Genomic DNA, 27,026 nt, shown 5'->3' on the forward strand with positions numbered 1-27,026 from the left:
TTCCGAGCCCAGGCGGGGTTTGGCGACGCGGGATGCTCGTGGAGACCGATGGGAGCAGGGGAGGGAGGACGGGCCGGCCCCGGTCCTTCCGCCGCGTCACGGGAAGGGGCGGGAGCGGCTCCGGCGCCCGGTTCGAACGGGGCGGGATGGAGAGCGGGATGGAGAGCGGGATGGAGAGCGGGATGGAGAGCGGGGTGGAGGCGGCTCCGGGCCCTGCGTGCGGCCGGTTCCCGTTCCCCTACACGCCGTACCGCATCCAGGAGCAGTTCATGGAGGCGCTGTACGGCGCGCTGGAGGCCGGCCGGGTCGGCATCTTCGAGAGCCCCACGGGCACGGTGAGGCGGCGGGGCCGGGCACGGCTGCGGGATGCATGGATGGGGGGGTGGTGTGGTCTGTGACAGCAGCGCTCCCTCACCCTGTTGGCTTCCCACGGCAGGGAAAATCCCTGAGCCTCATCTGCGGGGCCCTGTCGTGGCTGCGGGACTGGGAGGAGAAGAAGCGGCAGGAGGAGGCGCGGCTGCTGCAGGGGCTGAGCCCGGCGGAGCCGGGACATGCGGGAAGCACCGGCACGGCCGCGGAACCGGACTGGGTGACGGCGTTCGTGCAGAGGAAGGAGGAGCGGGACAAGGTGGACAGGCTAAAGGTTGGGAAACGCTCATCTGTAGGGGATGGGTGAGATAACGAGGAAAGGATTGGGAAGGTTGATAGCGCAGAATGGCTGGGGCTGGAGGGGACCACTGCAGGTCATCTAGAACAACCTCCTGGCTCCAGAGCCCCTGGAGCAGGATTCTGTCCAGACAGCTTTTTAATACCTCCAGGGAAAGAGACTCCACAGCCTCTGGGCAAACTGTTCCTGTGTCCCGGGTGATGAGTGGAAGGACACGTGAGGCAAATTTGGTGGTGGTCTGTGATGCAAACTTGGTGGTGGTCTGTCTGTCACAGGACTTTGTTTCCATGAGGAAAGCTGAGGCATTGCCCTGCGAGTTGCATAAGATAGGAAACTATATTGCTTTGAACAGAGCAGCACCCGGTAGGTGCTCGAGGAGAACGGGGCTGTGTACTGACAATTTCAGAGTTGATTTCTCTCTATTCCCAGAGCTTAGTGATACCAAGGGTTGAGGACTAAATACACTTCCCTCTTTATTGTAGGAAGAGCAGATCAGGAGGAAAAAGCGAGAAGATCGTCTCGAGAAAATTCGCAATAATGTGCAGTTAAAATATGCAGCAAAGAGGAAGGTGAGTTATTCCACAGAACCTTCTGTTTTGGTTACACTGAGTGTTGTTCATTGCTTATGTCTGTGCCTTCAACTGCCTTTTTGAGGAGCTCTTTGTATTTGAATGTTGAAATTTGCCATCCAAAATTTTTGGTTTGATTTTCTTTTTAAATGATGTGAAAAACAATTTGTGCATCAATAATTTCCTCTGAATGTGTTTGTGTGTGGGTAGAAATGACGTGTGTTTTGATGGCCTCTGGCCTTCTACTTCTCTTTAAAAGTTTTAATACTTGGATTTTTTTTTTTTTTTTAAAGCTCTCTGTACTTCTAGAATAAAAACTGTGGTTAAATTTATGGTCATGGGAACAGAATACCATGCAAAGGAAGCCAGGTCATGCGTTGGTTGTACTTCACTCACCACTAGGGAACAATTGTTTTTGTTTAGTTCCATGGTAAACATGATTATATTGTTCAGAAGTGTTTCTTTTCTGCATACAAAATATTCTCAGGTGTATTTTCCTGTAATTCAGGTGAATGAACTGGCCTCAGTACTCTTAACTCTAAGAGGTTTTTGATGGTATGAGTGGAACTTTCCAGAAATACACATTTCAGGTCCCCAAACAGGCAGATTTATGAGACTGCCAGGCTGTTAGTTTCTAGTGTGCTCCATCTCAAGTGTTGTGTAATGTTTTGGTCAACTCCTGTCAAAGGGATGTTACAGAAATAGTAATGAATGACAAATGAAATACACGTGAAACAAAGACCTTGTCTCTTTTAAGAGGATGAAGAGCATGTGAAATGAGAAGCAGGATAAAAAGCAAGAAAGTAAATGAGAGAAATATAGAGATTTGGAAAAGCAATAATCTTCTACATAGGGCTTACCAACTGCATTTCTTTAGAATGCCATGGTAATAAAACACTCATTGACATTGGAAGATGCTGTTTTCAGATTGAAAACCAAACTTTTATCAGGACACAAAAATTAATCAGGAAACTGTTCTTTAACAGCTTAATGGAATTTTTGTTGAAGGCTAGACTTGTGTTAGAATAGCAATCACATAACTGGAGAAAAACAGCAAGAGAAGTCTTGTGCTCTGTGTTCTAAAACAGATGCTGAGTTTATCCTAGGTTTCAATTAAGTGTGCACTGAGTGTTTGATTATATCCTTATACGTTTGCTTGGGTTTATTTACACACTTTTTTTTCTCAGGCAGATTTGGGCCACTTTAAGCAACTAATGCTTACATGAATGTTTCTTTGAGGATCTGTTAGTTCAGCAGGCCTTTGGCACAGAAGGTTCTTTATGTTTCCCTTTCGTGGCTGTCTGTGTGGGCAAGTCTTTGATTGTTGGTAACAGCTGCATTCTGTGGGGCTGAACAGCTTCAGGCCCCTTTGGTGGAGCCTGCTTGTCCTGCTGTGGCTTTACCCAGCAAGTCATTCCCTGTGCTGTGTGTGAGGGACTCTGCAGTGTTCTGACCTGTCTGTGCCACGAAGTGATGCTGGTGCTGCCTCTCTTTTTACATGAGAAATACTGCACTGCTGTGTTCCTCTCAGAGATCCGAGGAGGATGAGGCAAAGCGCCTTCTTCAGCTGAGCAAGGAGGCTCTGTCACAGGGAGCTGGAGGGGATGTTCTGGACCAGCTGGATCACAATGAGGAGGAGCTGATTCTTGCTGAATATGAGAGTGATGAAGAAAAGAAGGTGGTATCTGGGTAAGGACAGGGACTGAGGGGGTTCCATGCGAAAGAAGCATTTTCTGTATAGTTTTTGGCTTGCTCTGATTAAAGAGATGTCACCTGTAATGGTGCAGATTTTATTCAAAAGAGTTTCTCACCTTTTCAGACTGTGTAAGGTAGTGGTTGTTCTGGGGTTTTGTTTAATTGTTTGTTTGGGTTTTTTAAGCTTTTCTTAGATTGATCAGAGTGACCTGAAATGCTTTCTGAGAAAGAACATCTTAAAATGTGGGGCAGTGTCCTGCCTTTACCCACACCTAGTTTCCCAAAAAGTGCCTCTGGATACTGAGTGAATGAATTGATATTAAGAGTTCCTTGCATTGGAAAAGCAGAATGGAACCCACAACATCAGAGGAAGCTGTCAATCCTGCAGATTAGCACTGGCATCTTTTGATACTTTAAAGGGAGAGACATTCACATTTCTAAAGATGGAGCTTTTGCATGAAAATCTCATGCACACTTTCCTCTCGTACATTCGGTTTATGCAGAAAGCCAGTAGTCATACTTCAGCACAAAAAGTCAAATGTGTTTAAAATACAAATTTACTAATTAGTATCTAGACAGAATCCTTCTGCCTTAAAAAATTGAAAACCACTTAACTACTTCATTTACATGGAGTTTATCAAACATTAAACTGCTGTTGCCTTTGAGGAACTCTGTGGCAGCTGAGGGCTTTCCTGAAGCTTTTCTTTATGTAATAGCTGAAGGGTGGTAAATTGCCTCTAAAGGGAAAACTTTACACAAATAAATAAATAAGCTCACCAAAGAATAGTATAGCAATGATTAGCTTATGCCTGGGGCTTAGAAACCCCAGAATCAAGAGAAAAAAAATTCTTGAATTTGCAAGAGGCAGAGCCCTAAAGACATTTTCCTTTTAAAGAGCAAGGCTTGACTTGATTGTGCATGCTTACACTATTCTTAAAAAGTTGATTTTTCTTTTACCACCTGGGTTAAGATCTGAGGTTTTTTTTTGAGATGACTTAACCATCAGTATCTTTTGAGACCTCTCTCTTGTAGTAGAGCATAATTTGATTCTTACTGCCACTGATCTGCTGAAAAGCAACTGTTTGAGCTTTCTATTTTCTTAGGCTGGAAGAAGATGATGATGATTTGGAAGAGGAGCACGTGACTAAGGTGAGATGAGGAAAGTAAATAGTGTCACCTCATAAAATAGTGTAGGAGTGAGCAGAATGATGGCTTCCTTGCACCTTTCCAACACTCATGTGGTACAGAAGGATTTAGGAACTAGCGTACAAGAACTGCTAAGTTTGTTGATAGTGACAACTAGTTCTGCTGTGCTCATCTCCTTCTGGACTACACTGGCTGCCTAAGCAGCTTTGTCTGCTAGCACTGCTTAATTTTTGCTGTGGCTTGCTGTAAAAGCACACTGCAATAAATAGCTTTTTATTACTCTCCAATGGCGAGTCCCTGTTTTTATAGAGATGTTGGAAAATTAGGTGGAAACAAAGACAAATGCGCAGGTGAAAACAAAGATGGGGCTTTTAGCCTCAACAGGTGTGACACTCAAACTTGTGTTTTAGAAGGCTTGAGCGAGGTGAACCTTGTTGAAGTGCTTGGCTGCATCCTTGCAGGGTTGGTTGTAGGTAGGGGATTGGCTCCCATGTTCTTCTTGTCTTCCCTTTGTTCTCCCTCGTTGCAGATTTACTACTGCAGCCGCACTCACTCCCAGCTCTCCCAGTTTGTGCACGAGGTCCAAAAGAGTCCTTTTGGCAAAGACACACGTCTGGTCTCCTTGGGATCCAGGCAGGTATGTGGTGTAGTTCTCCAGGGACCCAGAGGGCATGTTAACCTAGTATGAGAGACTTTGTGAGGAGGTGTGTGGATCTGGTGCCACAGAAGGCACCTCGGGGATTGTCTGAGTCTCCCACTGGATAAACCAAAGGAGTTGTGGGTCTCAGCACAGATCTGTGTGATGTAGATTTTTCTGTGAACTCTCTTTTGGTCATTTACCCTTTGATGTAAATGCAAGAGTCTGTTTTACCTTTTCTGATGTAGAATATTACAGATGTCTGAGTCACTGAGAAGGTGCTCCTCCTACTAGTACTTCTGGCAGCATTTTTTAGAAGCTGTTGTGTAGCAGTGAGCCCTCTCAGTGCACCTTTCCTCATTTTTTTTCTCCTTGCAAAGTTTTTATGGGTTTCAAGCATGTTTGTAGCAGTTAATATGCACACTGTCTGACTGGTAGACTTTTCCATTTTGGAATCTGGCCTCAGATTGCTTTAAGGAAGCAATCAGAGCATGGGGCTCTCTGTTCAGAATTGACCCCCTTCCTCTTCCTCTCTTTGCACATCCCAGAACCTGTGTGTGAACGAGGAGGTGCGACGCTTGGGTGCTCTCCAGCTCATCAATGACCGCTGCATGGAGATGCAAAAGAACAAACATGGTAGGAAGACTTCCAGCCTGGGGAAGCAATTGCTGATAAAGCTGCTATAAGAGTCTGGAGACAGCGGGTACTGCCAGTCAGTTCTGGCAAGAGAGCATTAGGAGCTTGGAAATGACAGGTTGGAGCAGCAGAGCTAGAGATCCCCAGCGCTTTTACTTTTCTTGATCTCCAGGCTACGATACTGAGATCTGGATTCAGAATACTGAATACTAGGATACTGAATACTGGACTCAGTATTCAGTGTGTATTCAGTGCGTTAAATTGGTCAGGACTATGGAAGGGTACTTGTGTTTGTTAACTCAGCACTAGAAATGTTGGTAAATGTCACATGGCTAAATCTAACTGTCAAGAGTAGTGTCCACTGTGGAGATGGAAATGTGAAAGCTGAATAATTTTTAAATAAGCCATAGGTCAAAAATACATGACAGAGCTTGCTTTGAAATCCATGAAGTTCTGCATAGCGGTTGTTTTAGGCTACTGCGTGTTGCTCATGGCTTTCTGTTGATTTCTGCTGTTAGAAAAGAAGAGTGATGAAGAGAATGAGGGGAAGAAGAGACGCGTGAGCCGCGCCGTGTGCGCGTTTTATTCCTACGAGCAAATGCAGTTTCTCCGCGATGAAGTTCTGGTGGAAGTGAAGGATATTGAGCAGCTGGTGTCTTTGGGAAGGGAGACCAAAGCCTGCCCATACTATGGGAGTCGATATGCCATTCCTGCTGCTCAGGTAAGGTGCGCAGTTTTAGCAGAATTAATGCCTGGTGCTCTAAAAATAAATCGATTGCCTGCTCCCTTCATGCTGTTGCTCAATATTGTGGGAGCCTGTAAACAGGCTGTGTTTCTGTCAGCTGTAGTTTTGCTAAGAAAGCAAAGGAAAATGAGAATTCCCATCAGAGGTTAATAGGGAGGCTGTGAGGATGTCTCAGCATTCTGAAGGATTTGAAAGGTGCAGTAAGTGTGAGGCAATACTGACACATGGGTGTGCTCTTAGCTCTTCTTTCCTGCTTGGTTCTCTCCCTGAAGACATGCTGTCAGTGCTTCACAGGAGATTTGGAAGGTAACCTGAGCCGATACGCAATTGTAGCATAATAATTTCTCTTCAGCTTACATCCCAGTGGCCCTCTCAAGCCAAGTGTGCTCCTGTCTCTCTTCCTGCCTTTCCCATAATAAGTCACTTGACTGAATTCTGCGAGGCCCTCTGAGACGGGCCTTTAATGAGTGTTTGGAGAGTGCCTTGGGTTTGGAAGGATGAGAACTGGAATCAGGGCAGTGTGTGCTTCTCCTGTAGCTGGTGGTGCTGCCCTACCAGATGCTCTTGCATGAACCTACCAGGAACGCTGCTGGGATCAAGCTGAAGGACCAGGTCGTGATCATTGACGAGGCCCACAACCTCATAGACACCATCACCTGTATCCACAGTGCGGAGGTCAGCGGCTCTCAGGTGAGTCACAGCCTGGCCTGCCAATGGAGAGGGAGCTCTGCATCCAGCAGACTGCCCTTTCTTCTCTCCTTGGTAACAACAGCTCCTTCTTTCTGTTTGTGCAGCTGTGCTGTGCCCACTCCCAGCTGTCCCAGTACATGGAGCGATACAGGTGAGGATCTTGGGGGAAAACTGCACAGCAGTGGCAGGCAGTCTGGATGCCATGGCTTGTCTTTCTTGCAGAGTCTTTCTTGCTTTTCTCTGGTGTAAAGTTGCTGCATTAATAGTTCTGCAGATGAAAAGGCAGTTGCTTCATTATTTTTGTCTAGAATCTGTCTTAAGTCAGACTCCTGGGGCTGGTGTTAAGCAGTGAGAAGGGGATACCCTGAGGATTGTGGCTTTCCCTTATACTCAGTTCCTTTCCAGATATCTCCCTCTAGTCACTTCTACTTTGTGATGCAGAGTTTTAAAAGATTCAGTCTCTTATGTCTCTCCTGGACCTTAGTCTTTCATGTGCTGACTGGCATTGTGGTAGAGGCAGTAAGCTCTGAGGAGGAGGAAGCTGTATATGGGTTTTGGCTCTGCATCTTGTCATCCCTGCTGTGGTTGGTTGTTGTGCTCAGTGCTTTGAATAACTTTGAATTTGTGGAGCATTATTGCAACAGGGACTTGAGGCATCACTGCCACTGTAATAACAATCTGTAACTAATGTGTGAGGAGAGGGGCAATGGTAGGAACAGTGTGGGGTATGTGGGTGAGTGCTTTGGGGTGTCCAGAGGACTATGCCCTGCCACAAAGAGGGAGAGGGAGCCTGGGAGAAATCATTCTTGGTTCCTGTCTCTCCAAAATGAAGAAGAGTTCAGGTACTTGTGTCTGCAGCTCAGCTGCTTGTGTTAGTGCCTGAAGATGGTTTGGGGCCTAATATCTGTCTCATTTTTCATAGGAAACGTTTGAAGGCAAAGAACTTGATGTACATTAAGCAGATCCTGTATTTACTGGAGCGATTTGTGGCCATGCTGGGAGGTAAGAAAACCAATTCTACCTCCAGGAATACTGATAGGCTCTGAGCTAGCTAGTGCTTCCTCAGGACACTGTTCCCCTCCCCACTCCGCAGAGACTGTGGGGAAGTGTTGCTCACGTATAGCTTCAGAAGCCAGTAATTTTATTTCTTAGGCTGGTTTGTAAGGTGGGGAAGTTGACAGGTGTCTACTTGACACTCTTCTTTTGTTTCATTAACTGAGGATCAGCAGATGACGTAAGTTGTAGAGGCAGTTTTCTTCTCTTTCTGGGTGGTTTTCAGATCTGATTTGAGTGGGGATGATGTAAGATGCCAAGTGAGGAATACAGCAGATGTATGACAGTGCAGCATGAGAGCTGTGTGGAATAAATCTCCTGGGTCATCTGGTGGCAAGGCCTCTACACGTGTCAGCATGCCTCTGCAGAATGGATCTTTCTTGAGCGGTGCCTTTCCTTTGCGAAAAAATTACCATTTTGCTGTGATTTTAGATCCACAGGAATTCACAGAGCTCTTTTTCTCTGAGGATTTGCTTGCTAGACCTCAGCGTGTCTTGAGGGGAGAGCCTGTCCTAAGTTCATAAAGACCTTCCTCTATGCCCAGGAGAAACGCAGCCCTTTGGGGCAGGGGGCTGGTGGTGCTCTCTGCCTTTCTCTCAGATCATAGAATCATAGAATTAACTGGGTTGGAAGAGACCTCTGAGATCATCAAGTCCAACCCTTGATCCAACCTCACTGATTACTAGATCATGGCACTCAGTGCCACATCCAAGATGTTACTTCTCTTCCTGCTCTGTCCTGCCACTCTTCCCCACACTCAGTGAAGTGCTTCCATTAGAAAACGCAGCCTCTGTGCAGCTTCATGACTGAGGCTGCAAAAGTGGGATGTGAGGTGGATGTTAAACACTAGGACATAAAACGCGGCGAGTGGCAGCAGTTAATCCTGTTCTGGTTGTTGGGGTCTGGGCATGGAGGTGTTGTCAGGTTTTCCCCTCTTCCCAATCACCTGCCAGCCTCTGTGCCTCCCAGCTCCCTGCTGCTGCACTCAGGAGGGATGCATTGCAGTCCCTGTCCCTTTACCTTTGCAGCATGATGACTACACAGTGTGTGAGCACTCCTGAGCACCCACCCTGCCTGCTGCTTCCTGCCACAGAAGGAATGTAGGTGGTGCTTCTTAGGAGGCAGCAGCAGGCTTGTCCTACAGTGTAGGGCTACACTGCAGGGCAAATTAAAACTGGGTGGGAGCTGTTTTGTCTGCATAGCTACATTTTACAGAGGTGTAGTTATTTCTTGGGTTTTGTCATGGTGCAGGGTGCCTATCAGCTCAGTCGTTAGTTTCTTGCTTAATTTTGAGACAGACCCATTGAAAGCCTTCCTTGAATTGGTTTCATGTTTTCCAGGTAATGTGAATCAGAATCCTGCCTGTCAGACAGTCTCCCAAACAGGTAAGGCTGGAGTGAATGCCTGGCGTGTGCAGCTGTCAGTCTGTGGGTGTGGGTGCAGGCCCAGCAGTAATAAAGTTTTTTCTCCTTTCCCCCTTTTCTTTCAGGGACAGTGCTAAAATCCATCAATGACTTTCTATTTCAGAGCCAGATTGACAATATAAACCTCTTCAAGGTAATGCAGATGTTGTTGTCTGCTGGGGCACAGGTGGTGGTGACTTGTTCGAGGTTATTGGGGAGTGCGTGTGAGAGCTGGCAGTGGAGCCAAGGCCCACATGGCAGGGTCTCCCCACCTCCCCAGTGTACAGGTCTCTTCTGCAGTCTGGGTAAAAGTGCATCGAGGCTGGATAAGTGCTCTTGGGCTAGAGGGAAGCAAGGGATAAAGCATGTACAGGTGCAGAAGCTGTCTCTGTAGGCAGAGCTAAACTGTAAGGGCTGAGGATGCTGAAACCATACTATTCCAGTATTGCAATCCATCCCTTGAACCTCCAAACACAGCCCTTTAGCACTGTTTGTTTCCACTCTGGATGCAATGCCTTCGTAATAAACCGTTGTCTGTGAGGCAGAGCTCACAAAGGGCTGTGCAACTCTCCCCAAAAGCAGAACAAGTGATATCCCTGCTGGTCAGGGATCAAGGACAGCAGGATGGGAGAACAAATACTGAATGCCAGTTCATTTTTCTGTCTTCCTCCAACAGGTTCAGCGTTACTGTGAGAAGAGCCTCATCAGCAGGAAGGTACTTGCCCCTGAGGTTTTATGGTCAGCAGTGTTCCAATGCTGTTTCAGACATGGAATATGAAGTGGAAGGTGCAACAGCTGGGGTGGGAGCCTGTCTTCTCCACCCTGCTCTGCAAACAAAATAATTCCTGCAAAAAGCACTATATGTGCAGATTAACTTTTGCTTTTCCAGCAGAGAAACGTACAGTGTGGTGTACCATGGTATTCCAGTGGTTGCTAGTTCTGTGCTGCTTGGCCTCAAACCTGCCAGCTGGGTAGACTTGTGCTGGAGGAACAAGCATCAGAGGCTTGTTTTGGTTTTGATTCAGTAGCTGTAGGAAGGTAATGGAAGCCCTGGGCTGTGCTGATAGATTCTGATCAGGCTGGTTTGTGAACACCTACTAAGGAACTTTATCTGTGGCAGACCTGCAAACCTGATTTTATCTTGTCTGATTCCTACTGTTGGTATCTTAGTCTTTGTGCCTTTTGTTTGGCAGCTTTTTGGGTTTATGGAGCGATATGGAGGCTCTTCCACAGCTGTGAAAAACAACAAGGAGAACCAGAAGCTGGCTGGTTTGCAGAACTTTCTCCTGACCCTTCAGCAGGGATCTGATAAGGAGGGTGAGTTCAGACATCTTCCCCTTCAGGGCACAGGGAGGATGTGGAACCTGCATCAATCTACATAAGGAAAGGTGGGAGGCAGATTTGAAGAATGAGAGACTGCAGGAGGTGTCCTGCATAGGTGTTTTTTAACAAGTCTGGCTAGGTGACCTAGGCAGCTATACATTTGATTAGAAGGTCTCCTGAGGTCCCTTCCAAGCTGAATGATGATGTGAGTCCATAGTCACACTGCACACACTCAAGCTTTGCACTGCTGTGACCTGCTGGCTCTGGGTCCAGAGCTACTGTGTGTAGCTCTGCTTAGTGGTGCTGACCACACAAAAAACAGATTTTTTTTTTTTTCTTTCATAGCAATGAGACAGAATTTGAGTTTTCCCCTTTACTGGGTCTTTGTTCTCTGCCTGTACATGTAGACCAGGTGTCACGTTCCTGCAGAACATATTTCATGTTTAATCCCTGTCTTCAGAAGTGTGGCCTAAATTGCCTGCCTCTCCTTTCCATTTTGGGCCAGCAGGTACTGCCCAGAGCCCTCCTGTGGAGGCTGAGAACGACCAGCTCCGAGCTGCCTCTCCACTGATGCAGATTGAAGGATTTCTGTCGGCCCTCACAAATGCAAACCAAGATGGCAGAGTCATTCTCAACAGACAAGGTACTGGAAAGGGCGAGCTGGGGAGAGGTGGCATGAGGCAGTCACGAGCAGGGTGCTTCATTGGCAGTGAGGGAGAAGATCTGGAGCCTGGGAGGAGCCTGCAGCAACATTTCTGTGCCATATATGATGCAGGCTGGCAGGGTTGGTCTGTATGAGGATGCTCACGACCCCAGAGGAATTCTTAACTAAGGGCATTGGTGCCAGGGTTTGCAGATCTCTGCTCCCACTTTGGATGTTCTCATCCTGCAATTTATTGCAGCTCCGGAGAGATTAGGAAGCAGAAGGTAACTTCCAGCTTGGTTCACCTGCTGATGCCTCTGTCAGTGTTGAATAGCAAGTCCTTGCTTTGAGAAGTGAGGCAGAGGGCCCAGGGCACGAGGGAGAATCTCTTATATATCCCTGAGTGTGCGTATCCCACAGCTAGCTCCTGATTCTCCTTCTCTCCTTTTCCCAGGCACAGTTGGTCAGAGCAGTCTCAAATTCCTCCTGCTGAATCCAGCTGTCCACTTTGCCAAGGTGGTGGAAGAATGCCGTGCTGTGATCATTGCTGGAGGCACCATGCAGCCGGTGAGGAAATCAGGATGCTGTACTGGGATCTCAGGAGGTGCTGTGTGCAAGCAGGCATGGAGAGAGAGCAGCTGAGCCCCACTGGGATGTGCTGCTCTTCTTGCTCCCCGTGGTGTGGGTGGGAAAAGACTTCTCCTACCTGCCCTTTTATATGGGTTCCCTGCATGAGGTGTCACTGCCTGTTTATGGATGAAGTGGTAGGTGCAAAGGCAGGATTGCCCTCGTCAGCCTTTCTTGTCCTCAAGACGATACAGGCTGAGCTCTTGGTAGTTTGGAACCAGCACGGGGAGAAGTTGGAGGACCCTGTGATACCATCTGTCCTTCTGCAGGGACAGGGATCCCATCCCACAGGGACCATCCCGTAGGGATTCAGGAAAATCAGTCCCGATGTGCGCAGGCAGGGGGCGCTGCCGCTTCTCCGGCGGGCCGGGAGCACGGGCCGGGAGCTGGGGGGCGGTGTTCGGCATTCCCTGTCCCCGGTGTGCTCATCCCGGAGGGATCTGGCCGGCACTCCCTCGACACTGGTGCTCGAGGAGCAGTACAGGTGCCTCTGGTGTGGTGTCTTTTGGGCCACTGGTACTTTACGTGTGGCTCGTGGTTCGTAGGTGGCTGATTTCCGAGAGCAGCTGCTGTCCTGTGCTGGTGTGGACCCTGCACGAGTCCTGGAGTTCTCTTGTGGTGAGTGTGCCGGGCTGGCAGGGAGTGCTGCAGTCTGCCTCTGGTGCTGTTTTGTCAGGGCAGCAAAAGTGTGCAAGTTCCCTTCCACTCTGAGCTTCCTCAGTGCCAGTACTGGCAGGCAGTGTGCCACGCCTTCTTCCCAGGGGCTCAGGGAATGGAAGTCGGCACAGCTGAGTGACTTAAACACTTTGGCTTAGCCAGGATAACATTTGCCTCTGTCATGCAGGTAAAGCTCTTCAGCTTGTGGGGTTTTTGCTAACAGCAGTGATGTTGACTCTCACTACTTGTTTTTGGCTCCAGGGCATGTGATTCCTCCAGAAAACATCTTACCCATAATCCTCTGCAGTGGTCCTTCCAACCAGCAGCTGGAATTCACCTACCAGACAAGAGACCTGCCCCAGATGGTCAGTCTGTCCTTTGTTCCCTTCCTTTGGACCCCTTTTTTGCTTCACGTGCTTATGTTTCATAGGACAGCACACTCTCTGTTTGAAAGGTGAGCTCACCAAAAGCCACGGCAGGGGAAATCCATAAGATTTGGGGCAGGTGTGTTGCCAGGTAATTGAGAAAGAGCAATAGCAAAAGGGATTTTGAGCTGTTTTGTCAGAGGTAGCTTTTGAGGTGAGTTACATAGCAACTTCTGTTTGGCTGTACTGAGATCCTGCAGTTGTGTGCTGGGCATCAGGAGGAGGTTTCTGACTGTGTGTCACAGTTTGAAGGGCTCAGTGACAGTGGAGCAGGGCAGCCCTGCAAAATGCAGCCCAAACCACAGGGGCAGCAGCAGGTGTTTTGGCACTTTTTACCTTCTTCCTGTGGCAGGCCAGTAAACACCCAAGGCCAGACCCTAGATCTGCTCTGGCCCTGCTGAATCTCCACCAGACATGCTAACTACCTCTCAGCATCTATTCTGGTGTGACAGCTTCCATCCACTGAGGCAAACCCTCCTTTCCCGAGTGACCAGTGCTCCACAGCACTAACAGAAACACCAGGTTAGGGAAAAAGGCTGAGCAGTGAAGAACTTTTTTGTGATGCTCAGCTCTCCTAGAGAGTTCTCTTAGACTTGGCACATTTCCCACATTTTTATCTCCCCTAAGGCATGTCACAGGGAAGGTGTGGTGCTGGGATTGAGCACAGAACTGGAGCAGCATTAGCTGGAGCTCCTGCCAGCTGCAATATGCTCTTATCTCTCTTGCAGATGGATGAGACAGGTCGGATCCTTTGCAACCTGTGCAACGTGATCCCAGGAGGTGTGGTGTGCTTCTTCCCCTCCTATGAATATGAGAAGCAGGTGTATGCACACTGGGAGAAGACAGGGCTGCTCACCCGCCTGGCAACTAAGAAGAAGGTGATTGTGCAGCTGGGGCAGTTGGTGCTTTACGTGGAGGTTTCAAAAATCAAACAATTACATATGCACTACAGACCTCTCTCTCTCTGAGTTGTTCTCATACCCTGCACAGCAGAGCAGAGAGGATGTTTATCTGGCTAATCCCTCCAGTTACAAATACATGATACTTCCCGGGTGGCTGATCACTGAGCTGGGATCTAAATTAGACTGAGTGCAGCTATACATTCTCTAAGTGCACAGTCTGTGTAGTGGCCATGGGGGGAGACAGTCTTTGATTTCCATAACCAGCAGGCTTGTTCCCATGTGGTTGGGGTGCTGATCAGATTGAGCTCTTACAGGGAATGTGTTTTTCCCAGGCTCAGCTGTGTCCCTTGAGCACAGACCAGCACAACCAAGGGCTAGGCAGAGTGGGGCCACACTGCAGTTCATAGAAAAAATGGTGGTTTGCTTCCTGGTAGATGTAACCCGGATGAGAACTGGAAGACCAGCAGTGGTGACTCCTGCTGAAGGAGCGATGCAACACATTAAATAGGGAAATCACTGCAAATCTAGAAATCTTTGCAATGAACTTTTCCAGTTATTTGAAGGCTGGGTATTGAAGATCAGGCAGTTCAGGGTGTGGTGCAGGGATCTTTGATCACATGCTGGGGGTGCGGGGAGGGGAGGGGAGTTACATATACGCTGGCTGTGACTTCTGTTTGTTTACCAAAAGCTAAATAACTTACCATGTGGATTAGGAGAGCGCAGTCTTGTGCATTTCACAGCCTTGGTGCCAGCATTCTGGAGTGTGGATCTGCCTGTAGGTTTTTGTGGTGGAAGCATTATGCTTCGGCTTCTCCATGTGTTTGTACAGCTACTCCTCCTTATGCCTTTCAGGTGTGTCCTGTCAGGGTCCCAGTGCTCTGGCTGGTGCCTCCAAGGCTTTCTGCCACAATCACACAGTTTGTTGTACCTTTCAGCTCTGATTTATTCTTGTTTGGCCTTTGCAGTCTCCAGCAAATTGGATATGCATGAGCAAGGCAATTTTGGTACAAGTGCAGCAAGTGTGACTTTCAGCTACCCACACATGACCAGACCATAGCACAGGAAGGCTCGAGTCCTGAGGTCGCTCTGGTGACATCACACTGAGATTGTATATAAATAATGTAGGGAAAATTAATTTAAATCAAAGGATTAAATAGCTACTCTTCAATAAATTAGTTTGGGCCTATATTTGTAATTGCCAGTTATTTTTCTACTGAAGGACTGGTTTTGACTGATAAAATTTGATAGTAGTTCTTGCTAACCAAGAAAAAACACATCCTTTAGGTTCTTCACTGTCACAGAGAAGACAGATGTTGCACCTCTTGTTTACTAGGAAAACAACTTGTGATTTAGGCCAAGGTGCAGCATCGATCAAAATACAGCTTAATTAACTGCAGGGGCTTTCAGTAACTAATTAGGCATGCAAGAATAACATAAAGAAATATTACTTTATTTGTGCATTGCATAAAGAGCTGATTTATTCACTGGGCAAGTGAAGCTATCACTTGGAATTAATTAATTAATGATTCAAATTGATCAGTCCTGTCACTGTCCTCCAAGATCTTGGAGCTGGGGAGTCTCCTCACCCTGGAGGACCTTGATTCAGAGGTGCAAAAGGTGCACACTGCTTTCCTGCCTCTCAGCTCTTGGATAACTTTTAACTTCTTGCAGAATTAAACAAGTCTGCCAAAGCTGAAAGGGAATGTTGGAAGGGCAGGAACAGCTACTGCTCCCTTCACAGCTCAGCTGGAAAATGAACATGCAGTGCCTTTCCACAGTGGAGAGGAAAGGTGCTGGTTAAGTTGGTTTTTCAGGCAATTTGCCTTTCCCTGATTTCGGTTCCATATGCTGTTTAATGGCGTGAGAGTGAAATGATTTGCTTTCTTTAAACTGTTTGCTTCCCGTTGTTGCGACTGACACACTGTGCCTGTGACAGATCTTTCAGGAGCCCAAGAAAGCCAACCAGGTGGAGCAGGTGCTGGTGGAATATGCCAAGTGCATAAAGGTAAGCTGAACTGGCAGGCTGGTGGGAGTGTGGTATCCCAACTGGTGTGGCAGTGCTGCTAAAGAGGGCGCTGCAGCTTTAACAAGGGGAAGAGGGCTCTAGCTGAGGTGTGGGAGTGTTTCTGAAGCACAGAAATCTTCCCTACTCTGGTTTAAGTTGATGGTCCATCTCCTGCAGCGCTGCAGCCAGGCAGGAGGACAGATGACAGGGGCCCTGCTGCTTTCTGTAGTTGGAGGCAAAATGAGTGAAGGGATCAACTTCTCAGATGACCTGGGAAGGTAAGGTGACTGCTCCTTCTTGAGAGGTGAGCTCTGACTTGGGGTGACTCCAAGCAGGATGGTCACGTCAGTACTTGCACAGATAGAAAATCTGGGGAGCACGTGACTTCAGCTGACGCTTAAAGCAACAGGAGGGTCTGCTGGGTGGTGAAAACCTGCTTGTCCAGGCTACTTTTTCTGTGAATGATGTAGTTAGGCTTGCTGTGCTACATAATCCCTTGTTCTGGCACCCTGAATCCCTCTGCAGCTCTGTTCAGAATGTGCTTGTCAGACTGCTGTGCTTTATTGCCACCCTTGGTTGTCAGGGCTGGCTTTCGTGGGTGCAGTGACCTCTAATTTATCAGTGTATTGGCATAGTGCTACAGGATGAGACATTAAGAATAATGCAGTCCCTTCCTTGCAGGTGTGTGATTATGGTGGGAATGCCCTACCCCAACATTAAATCTCCAGAGCTTCAGGAAAAAATGGCTTGGCTTGACAAAACAATGGTAACAGAGACACTTACACCTCTGCCTGTTTCACTTCTGCTTTATAGTACTAACTTTTCTCTCAGCACAGGCATGCAAGAGATGCCTTTGAAGGCTTTGTTGTGTTTTTCTCTGAGCTTGCCCTCGTTTCCCAGAGTGTGGTACCGAGAGCACAGCCTTCTCCAGGCAGCTCATGAACAGGTGCTGCCAAACACAGGGAAGAAGCTCAGTGGAGGGAAATACCACCAGGGCTCACTGGGAACTTTGAGTTCCAAAGGGAGCAAGGACCCTTTACGCCAGAGGGGGTGGCAGGGTGGTAGAATCTGCTTGCCAGGATCACTTTTCTTGGGTCATTTGTCCTTTCTTACTGCTCACTGGATGTGCTGTTCCCAAGCAGCTGGGGAGAGTATTTCTGCCTTCAAGGGAGCCATGGGCTGGCTCTTTGTGAATGCTCAACAGAGTTTTCTGACTGCAGCCTTTCTTCTGTCCCTCCTTGCTCTCAGCTTGGGGTCTGCCTCGCCACCTGCTCACTCTGCAGGGGTAAAAGCATTGGCCTCACGTTGTCATTCAGACTCCCTAGTTTGATTTTACCTCTGCCTCATGTTCAGACCTGCCTATTTCTCCTTTCCAGCCCAGAGCTGCTGGCCAGGCACCTAGCAGAGTGCTGATTGAAAACCTGTGCATGAAGGCAGTAAACCAGTCGATAGGTAATTCATCCTTCCTTGGACAGGCTGGGGGATACGAAATGTGACTGCACTGAAGGAGCAGGGTGGGAAAAAGGAAGCATTACCCAGTTAGTCTAAGTACAGATGATGGGAACATGAGCTTCCTTGTCTGAGAACAAAGTACCTGACTGGGCCATTTTTTGTTTTTATGCTCTGTACAGGCAGAGCCATTCGCCACCAGAAGGACTTTGCAAGCATCCTGCTCCTGGACCACAGGTACGCACGGCCTGCCATCTTTAACAAACTGCCCCAGTGGATCAGGGAGAGAACCCAGGTGAAACCTGCCTTTGGATCGGCATTTGCAGAATTAAGAAAGGTCAGAACTCCTATCTCATGTACTGCTCCCCCAGCCATTTCCCACTGTGCTCATCTGGACTTATCTCAAGTCTTCCCTTTAGAGTAAAGCCAGGGACAAACTGTCTGGTTTTGTGTGTTCTCAGTTCCATCGAGGGAAGTTGGATGCTTTGTGACGTGGGCCAGAGAACAGACGGTATTCACCTCTGTGAGTTACACCTCTGAAAAATGGGTGAAGCAACACAAGTTTCTGTTTTTCTGTACATGGACTATGTAAATTTCTGCCTCCTTTGTGGATGTTTGCTGTTCAGTATCTGAGCACTACGACGGTGAGACAGCCTTCAGCACCATAACCAGGAGGGAAACTGGCTGTAGGTCTGAGGCAGGTGAAGGGAGTAGCAGCAGGTTTCTATTTGTTTACAGCTGTTAAGGTTTTATTTAAATTGATTAAATACTTTCAACCAAAACAAACATTAAGTGTGGGGAGTATAATTATTTTAACTGAATACATCTGTTTTTTCCCATCAACCACCACATGTAGGAGGCCTGATGGCCAATGACAACATAGAGCTTTTCACAGGAATTGTAAACTAGCAGACCATTAGTTTGTGTCCTTTGGAATAACATAGCTGGAGTGGTAAGAAAGACACAGGGCAGCTCTTGCTTCAAGCAGTCAGTAGATTCAAGGAGCGGTTTGTTCTTTCCAGGGGAATAAAGATATGGCCATAATACAGCATTTCTCCTTTGATCATGCTTAAGCACAGGGTTGCTCTGTTCTTTCTACTGCTTAAGTTTTTCAATTCAAGGTAACTTTTTTAGGTTAACATTCCTGGAGTTCTTTCCAAGGTTATAGGTCAGTGCTGGAGGGCAGCAATAACAACAGGGACAGCTACATCATCCCACAGCCGCCCCCAGCTTGTTCTGTCATTCTGAGCAAGTTTCTTCCCAGGAGCTTCCTTTTCCTCTCTGCCAGTTTCAGCAGCTGGATGCTGCCTCTCAAGGCTCTTCACAATGAAGAAAGTACTTATAATTATGACACAAGAGCTGTTACCTACTCCCTGTGTGTTAATCAGCCCCATAGGGAAAGAAACAGCTGCCTATGATAAACTTCCATTGTGAGTCTCCTGCCCCTTCAGAGGGTACAAACCCTGCACAAGCTCTGCCTTCACCCCAGGCAAAGAGGGAGAGGGGGGCACCTGCTTCTAGAAGCTGGTGGTGCTGGGCTGTAAGGCTGGTCTCTGCCAGCCATGAGTGGACAGCTGGGCTTTCCCTTTCCACATCTTTGATGACACTTCCCACTTTTACCAAAGTGAAGGTGGAAGGACCTGCTTCCTTCAACTTTATTGAAATTTTTCAGACAGCAGCAGATTGACACTAATGCTCAACTGACCCCATCTATGACTCCCAGTCATCTTCATCATCCTCACCCACGGGCTGCTGTGGGGGTGGGAGGGGTGGTATCGAGTCCGACATGCGAGCAAAGGCACCAGCAGGACTGCCTGGAGCATCGGCATTCCCAGAGGCTCCTGGCCCTTTCCCTGAAATACCTGTAACGGAAGGAAAATCACCAGTAAGCAACACCCAGGGACACCACACAGACTCAGCAAAGGGAAGGGGGAAAGCCATGCTCCCAGCACCCAGGTAAGTAGAGCAGTCAACATGTTCAGTACTGCCACAGTCCTGTGCCAGAGGCTCGTTTAACTGCAGCTCCACCTGAGCAAGTCCCTGCTGTTCTCTGCCCAGCACTGAGGCCTAAATGCACCTGGCCCTAAGTGCCCCTGGCAGGGCAACTCAGGTGCCCCCATGGGTACAGGCAGCTTTTGGAGTCCGTCCTCTGACTGAGACACACAACTTCCTCCAGTGCCTTCAGCTGGACTTGAGGTGGAGATCCCTCTGCTCACCCTCTCTAAAGACACTCCCAGCCCCACTTGCCAGGGAAAGTCTCTGTTCCTGTTTCTAGAGCTGTGGCTGACACAACTGAGGTGCCAGGAACTGCTCTCCCTCTTTCCTAGGGGAAGGAGCAGCCCACCCTGCAGGACAGTACCTTTGCGCCTCAGCACCAGTTTGTTGAAGAGGTCTGACATCAAATCTCCACCTTGTCCCGTAGCTCTCACTGAAACAGGAGAACAAGTCAGTCAAGAAACACTAGTCTGAACCAAGCCCTATGGCAAAAGCATTCCCCTGCAATACTGTCTTCAGATTAAAGAAAAGATCCCAAACCTCTATTCTTGTATCACACCCCAAAACTATAGCCCAGTTCCAGGTCAGGAAAACAGTAGCCACAGCAGCATAATGGCATCTTCTGGGGAAACCCAAGAGTGGAATTCCTTGAGGGGCTGTGCATTTGCAGTCTCATTCTGCCAAACCAGTTCCATCACTCCCCTCCCCAGCTACCTCTGCCAAGGTGCTCAGACTGGTTCAGCCTTGGCCCTGGGGTTTCATTTGTGTGCCTGCTCCCATGGGAAACTTCTACATATGCCCTGAGACAGAGCGTGTCTCCATGAAGAACATGGATGCCCTGGCAGATGGGGTTCAGCGATTTCACAGAGTGGGAAACACCTGAGACCTACACAGGCCTGTGAGGAGAGAGAACCCCTTTCTGCTCTGTGAGTTCACTGTGCTCCTGACTTGCCTGCCTGCCCCCAGACCCACACCTCCCCAGCCTGGGGCAGAGAGCAAGGAAGTGCAGTTCTGCTGAAGGGCCTCAGCACCTTGTTCCTGTTCCTTCTGTTTCTTTTTCTCCAGCTTCCTCTCCTTGACACTGCGGAGGTTGGCCTTCCCAATGCCACCAGCCTGGCGGATGGACTCCAGGAGACTGGCACGCCCAGTAGAGGGGTTCACCACCTCCTTTGGGGCTCCCTGGACAGAAGCTGCAGGGACAGGAAGGACAGGCAGCATCAGCTACAGGCCCAGCCAAATTCCAATGGAAAGGGTTACTCCAATACCCTGCCAGCCTCCCCACTCTACTGGAAGGCTGGGAAGGCACAGGAAACCACCCAAGGACACAGGCTGAAGCCAGGGAGTCGGAGTCAGACTGGGCTGGTGAAGCTGTGGAGATGCCCAGCCCTTACCTGCAGGCACTGTGTTGCTGCTCTCCTCGCTCGCTGTGCGTGCCGGCTCCGAGGGGGCCGTGGGCTGGGGCAGGGGTGGAGGAGGAGGCACAGTGGTTGGCACAACAGGAGGCGGTGGGGGAGGCGGAGGGGGAGGAGGTGGCAATAGTTCAGCATCTTGAAGATCTGAAAGGTGAAAGAAGTTGTATCTGAAGGATCCCAGGGAATGGCACACTGAGAGCTTCAGCTCAGAGCTTCACGTGCCACAGCAGCAATGATCGGAGCCCTCAGCACACGCGGTGCAGCAGAGCACTCCCACCTGTGCACCATCTCTGACCAGCAGGCAGGGCCAAGGGGGAGTCTGAGATTCCCCTACTCCCTTCCCCAGCTGCATCCTGCTCACCAAGGGCATCCCACCAGGCTGACATGGGGCCAGTCCCTGCTCCCTCCTCCCAAGCCATGCAGAAGGTGAGGGAGGTAAGGGGCCTGAAGTCCACACCCGAGCCAGTTGCAGCTTTCACTCAGGCCTAAGCACAAGCCAAAGGTATCTCCAACATCCAGCTTAAAATCTCTACCAAGGGACTTTCTGCTTCATTTCCATCTTCTAGCAATCCCTGCCTTCCTCCTTCCTGGGATCAGGGATTGGAAATACCTGGTTGCAAAGGCTCCACCAACTCAGTGTTGAAGGTGGGCAGCTCTGGAATAGCACTGCTTGGGGCAGACGGTGCGATGCCAGGGCCCAGGTCAGCGCTGTACATGAGATCTGCAGCAATGCCAGGCAGGTCTGGCAGGTAGGATGGCACATCAATCTCAGGGACCTGGCCCAGATCTGGCACGTAGAAGTAATTTTCAGCTACCTAAAAGAAACCCAGAGCAGCAAGATAAGGCAGTGGCTATGCACTTGCAGCAAACAGGGGCACTGCAGGGAACACTCTGGGTGGCAGTCAGAGCTTAACTCGTGTACCTTGGTACAGTGGCCACTCATCAGCTACCCCTGCAACTCTGTGCTCAGAGGTTACCTCCTGCAGACCAGGCCTGGAAAAGGCAGGCTGCAGGAGGACCAAGTGAGGGACTCTTCCTAATTTCGTGCAAGGGGACTCTCCTCTTCTCTGAAGGTTTTATGCACTAATGTTGCAGCCAACATATGTCAGTCCCTTCTCCTCCAGAAGAGGATGATGCCTGAACTATTTGAGATTAAGATGCAGGAGAGAAACCCAACCAAGTGGTTAGATGGGCTTGGTCTTGTGTTTAACACGGGAAGAACAGCAATGAGGTGCACTGTGAATAAAGGATTTATTCACTATATACACTATCTCCTCCAGTCCAACATGATGAGCAAATGGCTCCTAGGTTCCTTTTCCCAGTTCCAAACCACACATTCAACCACACACATATTCAACCACCCTCTCTTCTCAGAGAGCTGAGCACAACCCTCTGAAGTGGAAGCAGCTGCATCTCACCTGTCGGTCCAGCTGTCCCCTTTTGGTGATGGAGAGAGGAGCATCAAAGAGCTTCTCTTCTGTCTCTGTTTCCAGAGCCACATGGGTCTTGGTCACTGCTCCAGCCAGAGGATCCAGGAAAACATACTTCTTGTACCTAAGAGTAAAGGACATGTATTTTAGTGTTCCTACCTTGAGAGCCAAGGCCAGAAGAAAGTGTACCTGAGAAGGCCTTGGAGGTGGAGACCTCCTGACTTCATTCAAAAAGGCTGGGCCTTCCAGTTTCCTTCTTTTAGCCACATTTTCCAGCCTTTCCCCTCCACAACCAGGAAGGGATCAGCTACCCACCCTGCCCGTGCAGCCTCCACGTTCACCCTAAAGCAAACCCCACTGCAGTGCCACCATTACCAAGCTCTCCCCTTTCCACCACCCAGCCTGAACCATGCCACAGCCTGCAGCAGGACACCAGTGACTTGTCAATCAAGGTCCAGGAGGAAAGGCAAAAAGAGAAAACGATCCATGACTCAGGAGAAGAAAGAGAAGGTCCAGCATCTGAAATCTCTAAAAGGGCTTAAATAAGCTCTTCAATACGGGCAGAAGGAGGAACCATGAGGCAAAGCCCAGTAATGGGAAAGGGAACCGCAGTGAGGGAGGTGGTGGAGACAGTGAAACAGTGAGGGCAGTCAAGTGATGTTGCAAGGAATCACTGGGAGAAGAAGCAGTACCTGGGCTGGCACATGGGGCAGAGAAGGATAGGAGTGATGGCACATCTCAAGGCTGGAGAGAAATTACAGGGGAACAATAGGAAAAAATAAGCTGGGGACAGGAAGTGCAAAACTGGGTTGAATGCAGATGAGTAGAGGATCAGGTGCAGATAAAACAACTCCTTCCACCCAAGGGAAAGAATGGGGAAGAAAGGGTTCCTAGCTAGAAGCCAGATGTAGCAAACTGTCCTATCAGGAGCCTGATATGTAACACCCCCAGGAAAGCAAGCAGTTACTGCTACCCCTGGGAAAGGGAAAGCTCCTGAGGACAAGCAGGGGCAGGTGAGCAGCACAGCACTGCTCCAGCTCTCACAGGTTCTCAGTGGTATTGAAGAGTAGCAGGGAGCTGAGGGAGCTGATGTTCCTGGGAAGGCTGCCAAGGCCTTCTTCTGCATCATCCTCCTGGTGAATTTTGGTGCTCACGCACACGGGGAAATACTTGAGCTTTTCCTGCAAGAAAACAGATAACAGGTAGTAAGACACTAAAACCACGGCTGCTGAGGTGGCTGTCCCCAGCCACCACAACCTACATTGCTGGCTGCACTGTACAGTCTGGAAACCCTACTGCTTCCTCTCTATCTCCCTTTGAGCAAGGAAGCACAGGGACAACATTGCAACCCCGCACTCATCACAAATCTCGGCAGTTCAGACTCATGGCATGTGCTTTTGGTGCCATGGGTGGGTCATATCGAACACGTGTTGCTGTGGCAAGGATCCACCAAGGTGAAGCCACCACTCAGGCTCTATAGTCAGAGGCAGGGATCAAGCACAACAGTCTAAAAGGCGTTGTTGTTACAGTGTCTCCAACTGCTACACGTTTTCATGCAGGCAGAGTCCCCCAAACATCTCTATTACCTCCTCTCTGCTGCCTTCAGTTGATGATTTAAGAACTGTGATCCCACTGTTCAGGTATGCAGGGAAGGCAAAGGAAAAGAGGTTGGGAAAAAACAGAATGCCTGCACTAGGCAAGAGATCAAGAAGAAGAGAGTGCGCAGGGTGGAACGTGTGCCAGATGGTTTTGCAAAGCCTGAGGGATTTGCAGGAGTTTTCAACTCTAATGAACTGAAATCTCCTCTCTCTCAGTTCTAAAACTTCATGCATAATATATATATAGAACTCCCTTTAGAAAAGGACTTATTACATCTGAACTGCCTGACTTTTATAGAGCACAGGAATTGCCATCCCACATCAGACCAGTGTTTCGGCTGGCGTGACAGTGCCCACTGCCACATGCTCCGGGGGATGAAGCTCAGTGCCCACAGCACTCTTTGCTCTAGTGGGAGGAAAGGCATCAGTTCCTGAACCCAGAGACGGTTTGGGATGGAAAAAAACATCACCCCAGACCCCTTCACACACCTCAGCCCCTTTACAACTCCTGCTTTCTTCAAAAACTAGGACAAGCAGCAGCCACAAGGCGTAAGTGTTCATACCAGGACAAACCAGAGCAGTCTGTCAGGTTAAATAACTGGCCACATTTGTGGTTTCCGTCTGTCACCAGAAGATGACCACTTCAAATAGTGCCCACAGCTTCCTAACAGCCTCACTACTTCCAGCATCCCTGCACCATCCCATTCTCTGTATCATCCCACCTTGTATTTGTACGGGGGAAATGGAGGCCACCACTGGTTCAGCTTTAAGGCCACACCGCAGTGACACAAGCGGTTCCTCCCGACTGAAATTTCAGTCTTGAATCTGGTAGCCACAAATCCTAGGAAATGGCTTAGTCACAGCTCTTAGTTAATCCACTAAGAGTTTCTATGATACTCTGAGTCTATAAAATGCTATAAGAAAAGACCTAGGAGGTTTTGATTTAATTCACGTTCCAACTTGAGAAAAATATACTGAAATGAACATCTTGTATTTTTTTACAGAAGCAAGTAGGCAAAAATATATAAATTGTTATTTAGAGACTGCAGAAGCAGAGACTCAAAAATAAAAGTTCTTTTGATCATTAATATTCATTTCCCAATGTTTAATTTTTTAAGCATGAGGGAGTACTGACTTTTTTGCTAGAACTGTTCAGACACACTTAGCCCTTAAGTCATATATATATTTTTTTAATTCTCTCTTTGTAGATTTCAGTTAGCACTGGAAGACTGTGCATCACTTTAAGGGCGTAGTGAGAAACCAACCATTACCTACATTTACTTATAAGCCTCATCTAAGGCAGTTATAAAAGCACTAAGCATGAGTATTACTTTGAAACTTTTAATTTATGTGCCATCAAAGTGCTAGTTTTATTCGAGTACCTAGATCTGTTTTGAAATTTGGAACACACTGTCAATAACATCCTGCAACTGTAAATTCCAGAAGTTAACATGCCATTTAAAATGTAGTTTTCTTATAGGAAAATTAAGGCCTTAAGCCAAAGTTCAGCAGCCTCGACATACTGAAGTCTTGGGGGATGCTTGAATGCTCAAACACCCCAGCCTGGGGTTTGGCACTTGGCAGGATCACACCCCCAAGGACACTGCATTTTCAGGCATTTTTCTCCCTAAGAACCTACAGCTGAAAATATATAAAGTCACCCTGGTTCTGAAGTTTAATTAAGCACACACCATTACAAAGGGAATTGGTGTGATACCCCACAAATCCCACTCCCCCATACCAAGGGAGTGCTTAGACTATCTGGAAAAGCACTTCAAGATAAGCAACTGGCAAAAAGCTGTTTTAGCCTCCCCATGCCTATGGTGGGCTCTGAGAGAGGCAGGATTCCCAAGAATATGCCAAGTTACTGACATTTTTGAAGCCTAGCAAGGTTACTCCAGCAGCAGACTGTAACTTTTGCTTGCACCTCCTCCAAAGCCCAGGCAGACCATGTCTCCCACCCCATTTTTCAGTCTCCTGAGGGGCACATGCAGCACCCAGACACAGCTCCCACCCCAGAGGCAGGGCACAGAGGCTGGGAAGCTCCACAGGGCTGCAGAGAGCTCCCTGCTGAGCCCTGCCCAGCTGCTACCACAGCAATGTGCAAAGAAAGTGGCTTTTCAGCCTTACCAGGACTGTGTTTCTGGCACTCTTGGCCCTCAGTGCTTACCTTACCAACCTAAACAGTGTCCACTCAGTGACTGAGTTTTCACTTGCTTTGGGGTGAAGGGGGAAAGAAAAAATTCCAAGGGGGGAACCATTTTCAAATCAACTGCAGAACCCCACAGATTTCCAACACAGCTGTTATCCCCCCGAGCACAAACCCTAAATGCTGAGCACAGGCTGCCACCATTTACCCTCAAACCGACACGAGCAGAGTTTGCTCTCCTGGTGGGGTGTGTGCGAGTGGAGTTACCAACTGCTCCCAGCAAAGAGGCCCTCATTAGAAGTGAAAACAGGCAGTGAGCCTCTGCTGAAAGCCCTAAATAATTGAGGAGGGCATAAACGCAAACATTAGACTTCTCCCTGCCACATTTCATTACTGCAAGGCACGTCAGGCTCCGTGCTCAGCTATGGCTGAGACGGGTCTGTCCCACTGGAGCATGGTCAGAGCTCGGTCGCACCAAGCACCACTCAACACACCAGCTGCTCTTGGGGCAGGGCCCTCCATCGTCCACCACCTGAAAGCAGCACCCCCCATTCCACAGAGGACATGCAGGTGTGTGAGCCTGACAAGACTGACAAGGCTGCTGCATGAGGCAGGGTCAGCAAAGCCAGAAAAAGATCAACAGCCCCAAAGGAGGATCAAAAGATGGGTCACAGGAGGGGAAAAACAAACACAGACATCCCCCAGAAACGATTTCCCTGTGGGGATGCAGCCTTAATCACAAAGGGCAGAACATGGCAATGCTACGGAGACTACCTGGGACGGGAAGAGGTGGCATTGCAGGCAGGTGGCTCTGGGGAAAGGCTTGTGGAGCCTACTGGAGCCAGCAGGCCAGATGAACGGGCACACCATGGGCTCTTTGCAGGACACTGCTTTCTACCAGCTGAAGCTCTTCTCAATCCCCCTCCCGTGTGAGGGGCTGTACACTGGCACCAGCCCTTCAGGGTGGGGGCACATCTCCCTGTCCACTCACTGCTCACTGCCTACCTCTACTCCCCCACGCTCTGACGGGACGGGGCCACCAGCCAGAGAGCACCACCAGCTGGCCTCCCAAAGGCCGGCAGCAGGTCCCACACAGCTCTGCCCTGCCCTGCCCTGCTGCCAGGATCACGAAGGAAGCAGGGACCCTGCTCGAGGTTGCCAGCTGTCCAT

The 27,026-nt window shown here is 48.8% G+C and overlaps 2 protein-coding genes across 10 annotated transcripts in view; one reads left to right on the forward strand and one right to left on the reverse strand.

The window, feature by feature from the left end:
- The first annotated feature begins 172 nt into the window (after positions 1–172).
- Positions 173–17,873, forward strand: DDX11 (DEAD/H-box helicase 11). Of its 7 annotated transcripts, none has more exons than XM_050323409.1 (26): positions 177–335; positions 437–643; positions 1,150–1,236; positions 2,768–2,925; positions 4,035–4,080; positions 4,607–4,714; positions 5,263–5,350; positions 5,869–6,071; positions 6,633–6,785; positions 6,890–6,936; positions 7,708–7,787; positions 9,179–9,223; positions 9,328–9,395; positions 9,918–9,956; positions 10,435–10,558; positions 11,070–11,207; positions 11,662–11,774; positions 12,380–12,452; positions 12,753–12,856; positions 13,645–13,794; positions 15,755–15,823; positions 16,001–16,101; positions 16,505–16,589; positions 17,200–17,275; positions 17,455–17,609; positions 17,734–17,873. In XM_050323409.1, exons 1-26 carry the CDS (start codon positions 183–185, stop codon positions 17,761–17,763), a joined length of 2,700 nt encoding a protein of 899 aa, XP_050179366.1. In that variant the 5' UTR covers positions 177–182; the 3' UTR covers positions 17,764–17,873. The 7 variants fall into 7 exon arrangements, 6 of the variants coding, with proteins under 6 accessions (XP_050179364.1, XP_050179365.1, XP_050179368.1 ...); XM_050323410.1 differs by having other exon boundaries at positions 179–335; positions 11,073–11,207; XM_050323407.1 differs by lacking the exon at positions 17,734–17,873 and having other exon boundaries at positions 174–335; positions 17,455–17,696.
- Positions 14,737–27,026, reverse strand: part of WASHC1 (WASH complex subunit 1) — a 47,205-nt gene continuing 34,915 nt past the window's right edge. For all 3 annotated transcript variants that reach the window (XM_050323416.1, XM_050323415.1, XM_050323414.1), the window contains 7 exons: positions 23,154–23,290; positions 22,098–22,233; positions 21,290–21,494; positions 20,659–20,823; positions 20,299–20,457; positions 19,632–19,700; positions 14,737–19,134 (listed from right to left, as the gene is read on the reverse strand). In XM_050323416.1, the coding sequence (XP_050179373.1) occupies positions 18,983–19,134; positions 19,632–19,700; positions 20,299–20,457; positions 20,659–20,823; positions 21,290–21,494; positions 22,098–22,233; positions 23,154–23,290 (1,023 nt within the window). In that variant the 3' untranslated portion in view covers positions 14,737–18,982. The remainder of the gene's footprint in view (positions 19,135–19,631; positions 19,701–20,298; positions 20,458–20,658; positions 20,824–21,289; positions 21,495–22,097; positions 22,234–23,153; positions 23,291–27,026) is intronic.

This window comes from Myiozetetes cayanensis, unplaced genomic scaffold (genome assembly GCF_022539395.1).
Source record: "Myiozetetes cayanensis isolate MyiCay16 unplaced genomic scaffold, myiCay2020 scf3, whole genome shotgun sequence".
Taxonomy (NCBI): domain Eukaryota; kingdom Metazoa; phylum Chordata; class Aves; order Passeriformes; family Tyrannidae; genus Myiozetetes; species Myiozetetes cayanensis.

Bases quoted from the DNA above. Each gene is read 5' to 3' on its own strand.
- DDX11 (XM_050323407.1), top strand. From the start codon at position 183: ATGGAGAGCGGGGTGGAGGCGGCTCCGGGCCCTGCGTGCGGCCGGTTC. The intron at 10,559-11,069 runs GTGAGTTCAGAC...ATTTTGGGCCAG, and splicing joins GCAGGGATCTGATAAGGAGG to CAGGTACTGCCCAGAGCCCT. The intron at 11,208-11,661 runs GTACTGGAAAGG...TCCTTTTCCCAG, and splicing joins AGTCATTCTCAACAGACAAG to GCACAGTTGGTCAGAGCAGT.